The sequence below is a fragment of the Theobroma cacao genome, chromosome 2 (assembly GCF_053813885.1).
Source record: "Theobroma cacao isolate CCN51 chromosome 2, ASM5381388v1, whole genome shotgun sequence".
NCBI lineage: Eukaryota > Viridiplantae > Streptophyta > Magnoliopsida > Malvales > Malvaceae > Theobroma > Theobroma cacao.
The window spans coordinates 46,550,576-46,562,780 of NC_142640.1; the positions used below are offsets into that span (position 1 = coordinate 46,550,576).

General features: G+C 35.9%; 1 protein-coding gene across 1 annotated transcript; it reads right to left on the reverse strand.

The window, feature by feature from the left end:
* Nucleotides 1–1,680: 1,680 nt before the first annotated feature.
* LOC18609917 (uncharacterized) lies at nucleotides 1,681–6,512 on the reverse strand. The gene is made up of 7 exons (XM_018114805.2): nucleotides 6,393–6,512; nucleotides 4,822–5,367; nucleotides 3,435–4,649; nucleotides 2,993–3,317; nucleotides 2,506–2,761; nucleotides 2,200–2,416; nucleotides 1,681–1,970 (listed from the first exon to the last, which is right to left on the reverse strand). The coding sequence occupies exons 1-7, from the start codon at nucleotides 6,510–6,512 to the stop codon at nucleotides 1,698–1,700; spliced, it is 2,952 nt and encodes a 983-aa protein (XP_017970294.2). The 3' UTR covers nucleotides 1,681–1,697.
* Between the last annotated feature and the right edge of the window lie 5,693 nt (nucleotides 6,513–12,205).

Consider the following 12,205-nt stretch of genomic DNA (forward strand, 5'->3'; position numbering starts at 1 on the left):
AAAATCTCACTTTGGTTGGTTAAACCAAAAATAATAAAATCTCTTACTCTTTTAAAAAGAGCCTAGAGAAAATAAGCAATCTTGTTTATTAAAGAAAATATTTTTTATTCATTCTCAACTTTAATATGTTTAACAATTAACTTAAGAGGGCTTTATATAACTATTCATAAGGAAGAGAGTCTTCTAACTTTCCCATGTGGGATTATTAAAATTACTAAATAAAAATAAATAAAATGAAATGACCTTGGAGTACAAGTAAAATAAAGATAACTTAACCTAACCTAAGTTAATGTGCACGTAACCTAAATAATCTTCTTTAATTTTTTTTGAATTATTTTGATTTTATACCCACCAAAATTCTTTAATAGTTAATATACATTTTACCATAAAAAAGTACAATTCTAGGAGCAATTGTTATGTTTTTGTGTGCGACTATAGTGTAATTTGGAGAACATAATGTAAACCAGCAAAATTTTATGTTTTTACGGCTTATAACAATGCTTAAAGAACTGCAAGTGCAAGGCAAATAAATGCTTAAGCTTTCCTTTTTCCTCCCTTTCTTGAACACGTTTTTGGCTCTTTTGCCTCTTCAGCCTTCTGCTTATGGCCAACTCATTAAGAATTGGTTTAAGTTCCCCATATCGAGCCTCGGCAAGATCAAAACCATTCGTACGGAGCTCCTTGCCAATGTGCTGAGTATGTTCGTGGGCAGCCATTTGCCAATACAAACTAGTACATCTGTAGAAATCCCTTAAGGATTCTCATGGCATTGGTGTTCTCTGTGAATCTGAGAGGCCAAGGTTAGCTTTGATCTGCTCTATCCTGGCTCGCTTCTCTTTCCTTCTTAGATTCTTTCTCTCACCCCTTACAAAAGCAATAGCATCTCCCATTTTAAGTGATCCTGCACCATCATTCCTAGCCTCTGCATCATCATCATATAAACTTCTTTAACTTAATGTGTAAGAAACCTAACAACATACTCCTGTATCACAAGGCTTAGATTCCATCAATGTAATTGGCTATGTTTTTACTGATCTTGTCTTGATTTATAAATATTCTACCTTTATGCTTATTTCTCCTCCTCGCTTGCTCATTAAGTTGATGATCACTAAGTCTGTGAGACTCACCCACGTATTTTACTGTGTAGATAAATAAATAGTTGGGGACATCATTGGTGATGCTACTTTCTATAGCTGTGTCGTTAACTAGTATATCCTATCTTTCCCTTATGTCACTCTGTTGTCTAGTCATCAAGTTGTTTCTAATTTATAAGAAGTAATGTGTTTAAAACTATTTTGAGTAAAGACTCTTGGATGTTGTAAATTAAAATTCAGAGTTGTATTATTTAAAATACGTTGTATAAATATTTGAAAATTTTTGGTATGATAATCAAAGTGTGGTTGAAACTTAATTAATATTGTTTTGGTGCGTATTATGGATGTGATAGTTATATCGATATTTAATGTGATAATTGGAGTAATAAAGATAATACAAAGGAAGAAAATACTAGTAAAATAAATAAGGTGTAAAAGGCTTGCCAGGATATGTGAGCTTGCCTACATGACTTGTGCATCAGTAATGGTCATAGGTGAAGGTCATTACACGTTGATATCAAATTAACCTTAATTCATTGATTTACCATAAGTGTGTATATATACACAAGAACAAATTATTCAGGATACAAATTCAAACTATTGTTACAATTTAAATAAAAAAGAATCTGCTGGTTTAGTGAATTGAATTGATTTGGTAATCTGGAAAGAATCTGAAGATGTTTTTACTAACTCGGAGTTAACTTGTATTGCGGACTTGGTCATGTTCCTTCCAGAGCTTTCAGAAATTAAATCCACTTTTCTCTTCTTAGGTCGGCAGCCGCTGGAAAGTTTAAGTAGAAGGTTTAAAACTAATTTCTTGGTCTGGACAGATTTCAGCTTCCCGAGCGACATTCTAAAGCAATCGCTGAAAAGAACCTGAAGTCATGGGAAACGAAAAGAAAATAATTTTTACCACTTAGTATAAAATGCATATAATCTCTAATGGAGTCTCATTAACTACAATATACTGAAAAAAAGGTCACCGGTATGTAAGATAACATTAGTTTTCAAGTCGAATGTACAAACTTCAAATATAAATTGATGCTGACAACTTGTTAGAACAGGAAGAATGAATAGTAAGTTTTAGCCAGTGTAAGATACATACCTTCCACCTAGCACTTTTGAGAAGAGCACTGTGGCCATTACGCAAGTCATCAAGTTGATTTAAAGCTTTCTTGGCATCTAAAGTAGCTTTTGCCAATTCCTTGTCTTTATCAGCATTATAAAAACAAGAACGAGCTTTTGCATCATGAACTAAAGCCTCCCAAGCAGATTCACTTTTGGCCAGCGTTTCTCCATTCCCCAAAATCCAGAGGCTGTGCCTGAGAAGGCATTGAAAACCCAGTTACAGATTGCAACTATTCACAGAATTGCAAAAACTGAAGGGAAACAAGTTAATCTAGGGAAATACCTAGCCCTTGTAAGAGCAACATTTGTTCTTTGAGGATTGGACATGAACCCAATTGCTCCTGAACTATTTGATCTCACAGTTGATATTATTATAATATCTTCCTCACCACCCTGGAACCCATCAACTGTCTTCACCTTCACTACAAAGCCATCAATTTTCTCATACTTCCCACCAAGTTTCTCCTGAATTGCAACAACCTGAGCAGCATAGGGAGAGATTATACCAACACTGAGCTTCTCTCTTGAGCCATTCCATGCTGTATGCAAAAGCAACAAATACAAATCAATCTAATAATACAAGAATGCTTTCTGATTTGAATAGGAAGAAGAGAGAAGGCCTCATCAGCACTCATAGTGAACTATCTCCTTAAAGGCCAATGCCAGTCACTGGAAGTCAAAAGGCATAAGCCAGTTAATTGATAAAATCCAGATTTAAGTGAAACAATATCTTCAAAAAAAATTCTACAAATTAAGCTTGTTATAATTACCTTTGTACAGAGTTCGCACCAACCTCTGCACAACAGCTAACTCAACCATATTTCTATGGCTATATCCAGCATCAACAACTTCTTCTCTTCCGCAGACATTTATGAAGGAATAAGGACCAAACATAGGCCATGGAAGATAATGCTTCTCATAACTCCTATGCTTAACACACGGTGCATCCAAGATCTGGTTAGAATAGAACCTTGCATTTGGAAAGCAACTGATTGACGGATGCATTCTGTACTGAATATTCAAAAGGTGCTTTGAGTGACCCAATGTCGTTAGCCTTTGAAATAAACTTCTTCCAAAGCCAGCTTCATCAGAAACCTATAAAAAAACAAGAGAAAAATTAATAAACTTTTTTCTCAAAATAAAGGAGGGGAGAAATTGCAAAGGAACATTAGAGAGGAATGGAAGACAACAAAGAAAGTCTAATTTACATACATTGCTTAGAACTGTAGCAGGCAATTGCCATTCATCACCAATAAGAAAGGAATGTGCTATACCGGGCAGTTGCAAGGGTATGGCTGATTCACATTCTTTTAACTGTGCTGCTTCATCAATCACTAACACATTCAGTGGTTTCATTTCAAGTTTATAGAGTTTATGTGAACCGCATGCAGTGGAAAAGAGTAAGGACGCTGTTTGAAAACAGAATCGTATTATCGAATCCTTGTTCCTGGCACTTGGTAGTTTGAGTTCCTGAAGAGAATCACGGAGGGCTTTCAAAACAGAAAGACACTGGCTTCTTACCGAGCACAGCAAGAGTGATGTTTCGGCATTTTGGCGAAGCAATTTAACATCTGTCGAAAGTAAAAAGAGCTCCTCCACTTCTTCAGAAACTACATCCTCACGAAACAGCACAGTTCTAAAAGAATCAAGCAAGTCAAAAAGAGTTTCGAAGTCTTGGATATTATGTTCCAGAAAGTAGATTTTGGGTACATGGGTCTGTAAAATCGAGACACATCTTCTGAGTGGGTCTGTTGTAGAGACAAATCTTTCTCTTACATATTCAAGAAATGATTTGTGTTTCGCCTTCTTAAAATCAGTTTCACTGCGACACTCTTTCTCATGGTTTTCATTTTCACGAATATGTTCCCTCTCTTTGATTGATTCATTTTCCAAGAAAATATGGTACTGAGTGACACAATCTTCTAGAAATGTTATCATTGAAGTAAAACAGTGCCACCAACCGAGCTGGCCTAAGCACTCTGTAAGCCTTTTTACACGATAATCCAGAAATATTTCTGCAATCTCTGTATCAACCTTAAGTCTCTCTTTACTGCCGAATAAGAGGATGTCTCCCAAGGAACAAAATTGATCATCTGTTACAGAGGGTGTTTTCCTGGCCTCTTTTGCCAGCTTTAGGACACGTGCAGCTACTTCTGTAACTGCAATATTGGTTGGGCCGCAAGTGAGTGTCCTACATTTCTTTCTCAACAGAGTAAGCAGCAGGACACTAACAGTTGTAGTTTTCCCACTTCCCGGTGGGCCCCAAATAAGTTCCACATGAGCCTTGTGGTTGCACTGCACTTTGTTAAGACAAGCCGAAACTGCCTTCCTTTGAGATTCATTCAGTTGAGACAGCAAACTTGTCAGAAATATCTGATTCAAGGTTCCATCATTCTGTGAGGAACAAAGACTGCAGCTTTCTTCTACCTGTATGCAACATGAAATTTGTATAAATATACATTCCAGCAAATATATAAGTGTAAAACAACTATAAAGTCCTCAAAAAATTGTTCCTTAAAATAACAACAACAGTAACTATATATTCACAAAACTGGTTCTGCAGTTACACGTTGAAACATATAAAACTAAAGAAACATACCACAGAACCAGTGGGCAAAAGTTCTTTGATAATCTTTAGGTTTCCCTTCATGTGCAATGCATTCCATATTCGTCTCTCTGTGGTTACATTCCTCAGGAAAACTACAAATAGTGAGTTCTGCATCTCATCTTTGGATGCAATGTCTTCCAGTGCCTTCACTTTGAAGGAAGTAGATGAGCTATTATCCTCATCGTCATCCGCTGTAATATTAGTGACTAAAGCAAACGCCCAGGTTCTCCCTTTCCTTTGTAAATTAGACGCAGTTTCAGGTTTAGTATCTGCTATGACAAAAATATCTCCAGGCAATGTTTTATATGGTCCCTTCACACGATCACTGAACCTGTTTCTCCAGTAATCAACATTTACATCAAACGATAATGTCCCGTGTGGCTTTGCCTCGTTAAGATATGTCACTTCAGCATAAGGCGCTCTAGCTATACTTTCCATAGCTGAACGTATTGCGGCTCTCGTCTCTTCCAACAATGGCAAAACATATGACCCAAGATAATGTTCCGTGCTTTGAAATGAAACTGGAATTTTTTCCACCTAGAAATTGAGATTAAATGCGAGAGATCATATGAATCCAAAGCAGTCAATACACAACTATAATTGAGAAAGCAGAAAAAGTAACAAGAGTTCAATTCTTGATATAGCTCAACTGATCCAGACATATACAAGCAAAAGCATGCATGGACAGCCATTGGAGCAGATTAAGCCAGTAACAAACCTCTTATATCATTTTCCACGGTATTTGAAAATAAATAACTCAAGCGCAAAATCCAATGCAAATCGAAAGCCAAAGGGAGCTAAGTGCAAACTACATAATTAAGGCTAAAAATGACCTAACATGCATGGACACTTAGGAGCCAGTTCGGGATTGGCTTATAAAAGAGGATGATTCCCCTTGGTTAGCTTAAGCGAAAGGAAATATCAACCTCTTGATACCAAGCTCAATCATTAAACAAATTTATGGTCTTCAATCTTTGTTCAGCTCTCTGGTTTAATTAAGCAGCCTCAAGATCAACTCATGGGCAATTTAAAGTTCTGAAGTATTTTATCAGATAAACAATAACCACACTAAGACATGATTTTATTAGTAAATTTCGGAGGAGTTTAATTGTAAGGAAATACCAAGTTATACTTATGCTGCCTTTGTTCCTAATTCCCTTTAGCAAACGTAAATAGTCTTATTGTGCCAAGCAAACTTCAGTTATGCTCGATTCACTACCAACATAAACAATATGCCACTTCTGGCGTGCTGCCATTTGTCCATAGCTATATCCATAAGCAAGAAGCACATGAGACACGAACGCAGAAATGGGCTTGGGCTGGAGAAAAAGCCCAACCCATACAAGAAAATATTGTTCTAAGTTCTGACAACTACAGCTATTCTTCTAAGAGCATCTTCTTTCAAAACATATGCAATAGGTATTATTGTATTCAACTTCTATAAAAGTGCAAGATACTCAAAAAACTGCAAAATAATATGAGAAACATAAGATTTTAATAAAAAAAGAACATCGAAGAATCACGTATGATGACAATGATGATGGAGGACAAAGTAAACCCACCTGATCCTTGTAAAGGTTATCATTGAATATGTCTTCAAGAGACCATGAAAACACAGCATCAATAAAACCCAGAGTCTTTTTAGTCACTACTCTATCCTTACTTGAACATTCACCTCCCATCTTTTCCTCTCAATATCTGTAGAAAAAAAAAAGAAAGTTATAGAAACCCGTTTCAGCTTTCACCCTGTAAAAGAACCCACAAAACAAAATAAAAGAGTGCAAAGTCTGGGGGTTTCTTAGCTGCAAAGGAAGGGGAATACGAAAGCAAAAATAGAAGCAAAGCTAGGAATCTGTAGTACAGGCACTGGCATAGATTATCAAGCCTTTATCTCACTTAACAGACTTTAAACAAAAGACAGAAAGCCATTTCCATTGCCATGCTTTGTACGATCGTCGAATGACACCAAGAAACCTTATAAAGAGGATAAAAAAAATATATGGGTCTCATCTACGAATAGAAGTCCCCTACCCACCCAATTGGTGCCCCACGTCTATTTTTATGACATGTGTCTTTAAGTTAGTAAAATCCTTCGCATTAAAAAAAAATACTCTTACTTCTTAAGTTATCATCAAAATTTTAAATAAATTTATTAATTTTTAAAATAAACACTTCATCTCAAGAGTGCAAATATTGTTAATAAAAATTATAAAATAATTAAAATATTTTTTATTAATTTAAAAAATTATTATTATATTTATAAAAAATAAAGAGCATCAATCAATGCTCCCCAACTCCCCAAGAAAGTGAAGCACCAAGAAGGGAGCACTGATCAATGCTCTCCAAAAGAGGGGAGCTCTAGTGCTCCCCAGATGGGGAGTTCTTTTTTTAATTAATAAAAAATTAATAAAATTATATAACAGTAATTTTAAAAATTATTTAAGGATAAATGATCTTTTTATTCATATCACGTTATCAAATTAATGAAAATAGTGACGATTTTGACTTACGTGTGTTCAGTGAAAAATATTTTTTTTGAGCGAAGTGTTCATTTTGAAAACTAATAGATTTTTATGTAATTTTGATCAAAATTTAAGAGAGTAAAGTATTTACCCTAAAAAAATATAACAACAATATTGTGGAGTTAAAATAAAAAAAAAAAACAAAAGTTGCAGCTCTTAATTTTGACAGAGAAAACCTTAGAATTCAAGAACGTGAAAGGGGTCATGGCTTTTTTTGTTGGGTGTCGTACTTCTCTGTTGCCTTGGCTCTTTCTGTTGCTTTTATATTTAGCAGTAATCTTTCAGTCTTTGTTTAAAAAAAAAACAAATTTTTTATTTTTATTGATTTTTCAGGTTTTAACATTTTTGATTTTGGGGTTTGTTCAAGTGTGTATTTATTGATCCTATTTTAGTGCTTCACTTCAAGTCTTAGTTTGGGGAACTTTCGTCAAGAAGTCCCATCTTCGGTGAAGTGAAAGAGTGACACTGTTTTGGAAGACAATTTTGCCATTGAAGCAGTGGATTCCCTAACTATTGAGATTTTACTGTTCAACTTTCATATGTGATTTGGGACTTAACAGGAGTTTCGGCATTTGTAAATCAACAATATTGTAGCAATATTGTAGCAAGTATTATAGCATTTGTGATGTTGATATGTATCATGTATGGGTTTTTTTTTTTTTTTTTTTATGCAAGAAATCGTATCAACAAATATATCAAATCTGAATAAGACCATGGATGCTGTGGACAAAGGTATAAAACTTTCAACTTCAATGGTACAAGAATATATTGTCACTGGGGAACTTTATTGGCATTTTCCGATTGCAACATAAGGTAGCCAAATTGAATATTCAACATACCATCTACATGTAGGATGGCTAGCCAAAGGAGACTCAGAGCATCTGTTTCAATGGTTGCTTTTTACTTTTAAAATTAAATGATATTAAGCCATATACCAGTGAACTGCTTTCTTACCGATCAAAAATATTTTTTAAAACAAGATGAAATTACAGAAATATTATGCTATGGCCCTTTCTTTTTAACAGTGTTTTAACACAAAGATCCAAGGTTAAATGTATCATTTTTTCTCAACCAATCAATTTTCATTAATTTCATAGAATAGTTACAAAAAGGTTGGCCTTGAAAGCCAACGGTACAGGCAACGGTACAAGAAAATAGTCTGTTGCCTCAAAATAAACCAGGGGCATACAAAAAGAAAATGCAACACCTCAAAGACACAAAACAGAAACCTGTAACATTGCACTAGGCATAAATGATATGATACATAGCGTTACCAAGTGAAGAACACCAGAAAAAAAAAAGCGATGGATGCAAAAAGGAGTAGAGAGCAGCAACGCAAAATCGACCGTACAGATGAAAAGCAATGGTCACCACTATGCAGAAAATGAAGAGAGTTTGTCAATGGCATACCTTGCTAAATAATTAGAAAAATAGTTGCCTTCTCTGAAGACATGGGTAAAAGACACTGTACCAAGTGAGATGCATAATGAGTCCAGTTCATTGAAGATGTGTCATTTGTCCCAAGACTGTTGCTCGATGGTTTTTACCCACGAAAGAGCGACTCTAGAGTTCAACTCAATGGTTAGGGGGCAATTTGCATAAGGGGAGGCTACAAAAAGATGCAAAGCTTTGAGAATAGCCATAAACTCAGCGTGGTTTAAGCCAAGCAGTCCAAGCGGCTTGAAAAAAATTTTGATGACAAGCCCATTGGAGTTGCTAAGAACTCCTCCACAACCTGCAAGACCCAGCTTGCTTCTAGTTGAACCATCAATATTGAACTTATACTCCCCTAAAGGGGTTGGCATCCATGACCCAAAATGATGATGAAGGGGAGCTCTTTTCATGAGAGAGTTGCGCGGTTCAAACCACCAACCCAAATCATCAATAGAATCATCACCCTCACACCCTCACACGCACGTATTTAAAACATAGATCATAATTTGATAGGGTAAAAGATTTGGCGGCCATCCCATACCTTGGAGTTTAAAATTGAGTCATTACGTGCTAACCACAAAGTTGCACTGCAAACAATCAACCATCTCTTGTGAGAAATGCTACTAAAGGGGTAGCCAGCCCATGCTTGTCAAAAAAATGACACTGAGTGAGGCATGCTTCAAGAAACATCCCACCTTTTGAGAACAAAGCCCAAGATAAGCTAACTGAAACTGCAAGTGAAGAGAATGTGTGAGCAGCTCTTCAACGAGACCACACTAAGCACACTGTAACTAGTTAGGACTAAAATGAATCCCACAGGTGGAGAGGAACACCTTTGCAGGGATAGAATTAAAGATAGCTAACCATAAAAAGCATTAAACTTTAGGCAGGATAGACATCTTTCAAATGGAGTGAAATCATACTATGTGATTGTCAACTGAGGAATCCAATAAGGAACAGAAAGTTTTCACTAAGAAATATCCTTTAAGGTCATTTTTCCACACCAATCTGTCTTCCCTATTTAGAATGAGGGCAACAGAAGAAAATGATTTTAAAATACCTCATAATCAGATTTTTCTCAATAATATAAGTCATGTATAAAAGCGATGGGCCATACCCTATAAATCCAAGCATCGAGAACTCTCATATCTGTAACCAACACAAAAGAGAACAATTGCGGGTACATGGAGGAGAAATGAGTGTCTTCAAGCCATTTATCCAGCCAAAAGTAAATACATCCGTCGTTCCCTAAAATCTAGTGGCAAGCGTGGAAGCTAATAAAGTTATCAACTTCTTCATTTGAGGGGAGATTAATAATACTCCTCCACACTGAAGACATTCTTCAAGTGTGAGAAGATGAAGGAATTCAGTGTTTTTCTCGCAATCTATACTTTTCAACTATTAATTTCCTTCATAGAGATTTTTCATCCATTCCGTATCGCCACCACCATTTAGCCAATAAAACTAAGTTCTTGTGAGAAAGAATAGAGATACCCAATCTGCCATACATCTTGGGCTTGCAAATTGTGTTCCACTTTACCTTAGAAATCTTGTGTTTGTTTAATGAACCCCTTATAGGAAAGAGCACCTTAACTATCCAAGTTTGCTCAACACACTTTTTGGAGCTTGAAAGACAGATAAATAGAAAAGAAGTAAGGAATCGAGAATTAAATTTATAAAAGAAATTTGACCTCTAAGGGATAAATACTCTCTACCAAAGAACAAGTCTCTTTCTGAAGTTGTTTATGACAAGATCCCAAGTTGAAGCACGCTTAGGATCAGCACCAAGAAGAATTCTGAGATATTGAAATAAAAGAGAGCCAATTTCACATTACATTGCAAAAGAAATCTTGCTGTCCAGGGAGTCTGAAATTCCCATTGGAAAGATGCATGACTATTAACAGTTGAAACGGAGGACCATCTCAAAGCAATGTAGGATACGTCATAGATTACACACACCCTAAACTTCCAAACACATGAAAATGATTGTGTCGTCTGCAAATTGGAGATGGGAAATAAATAAACTAGATGGAGAAAAAGTAATACCTCTAAAGTGTCTAAGCGATTTCGCATTAACAAGAGTGAGATGCAAAGTTTCCACTGCCATAATAAAGAAAGGGTGATAATGGGTCACCCTGGCAAAGCCCACATTTCATTGGGAACTTAAGAGTAGAGGAACCATTAACCAGAACTGAGAGTTGTATCATAGAAATACACTTGTAAATCTAATTGCACCATTTTTGCCTAAAGCCTATGGCTTGCATAACACAAGGTCGGTAACCCCAATCAACACAACCAAAAGCTTTTTCGGAGTCTAATTTGAGAATGATACCTCCGTCATTGTGAAGTTTGCATCTCATATTGTGGATAATTTCATTAGCCAACATAGTATCGTCTATGATTTGGCAACCTTTACTAAAAGCACTTTGATAGTCACTAATCATTGTAGATATGTCTGCCTTAAGGCTTTTAGCAAGGATCTTGTAAAGGTGGTTGACAAGACTGATGGGGTCGTACTCTCATAAAAAGGTAGGACTTTACAGTTTAAGGATCAATGCGATAAATGAAGAGTTAAGTCCTTTGTCCAACTTACTGGTGGACATGAAGTCAGAAATGAAGGCATATGGATCATTTTGATGAAAGCCTAACTATGTTTGAAGAAGTTGAGATTATACCCATCGGGTTTAGGGGCATTTGCCCAGTCGCAACTTTACATGGTGGACTTGAGTTCCTCCATGGTTATCGATGCCTCAAGATTACTAGCATCATAAGTGCTAAACTTTTTGAACGGCAAGCAATAAAATGCTAGGCAAGGCCAATGACTGCAGTTAAAAAGACCTTAAAAAATTCAAAAATGCACAACGTACATTATCAGGTTGAGAAAGGTCGTTAATTGAGATTCTTGTTTTAAAGTTTTGGGAAGAGAGGGCTTTAGCCTTACATTGGAAAAAGAGGATGTTCCTACCCCTTTCCCTAAGCCACTAGATAAGGGATTTTTGGAGCCAAATAGATTCGTATTTTTGTGAGGCAGACTATAGTTACAAGATGGTAATTTTTTTAGCATTAGACTCGTCATCTGTGAGGTCCTTAAAGTTGCAAATATTATCAAACTCTTCGATCTTGTTCTTCAAAGCATTTATAATGTCATGCACATTGCCAAAGGATACTTTGTTCCAATGTTAAAAGTGAGTTTTAGGCCTATTTAATCTAACTTTTAAACAAAAGCCCAAAGAGCCATTGACAATCGTAGAAAACTATTTTTGAGTGACCATATTAATGAAATTGAGAGCCAAGAGCCAACAATCAAGAAATTTGTATGACCTTGGGCCACAATCAACTGTTTCAAAAAAAAAAAAGAATAAGGTAGTGGTCTGAAAGGGATTTTTTGAGGGCTTTTTGACATAAGTCTAGAAAGCGAA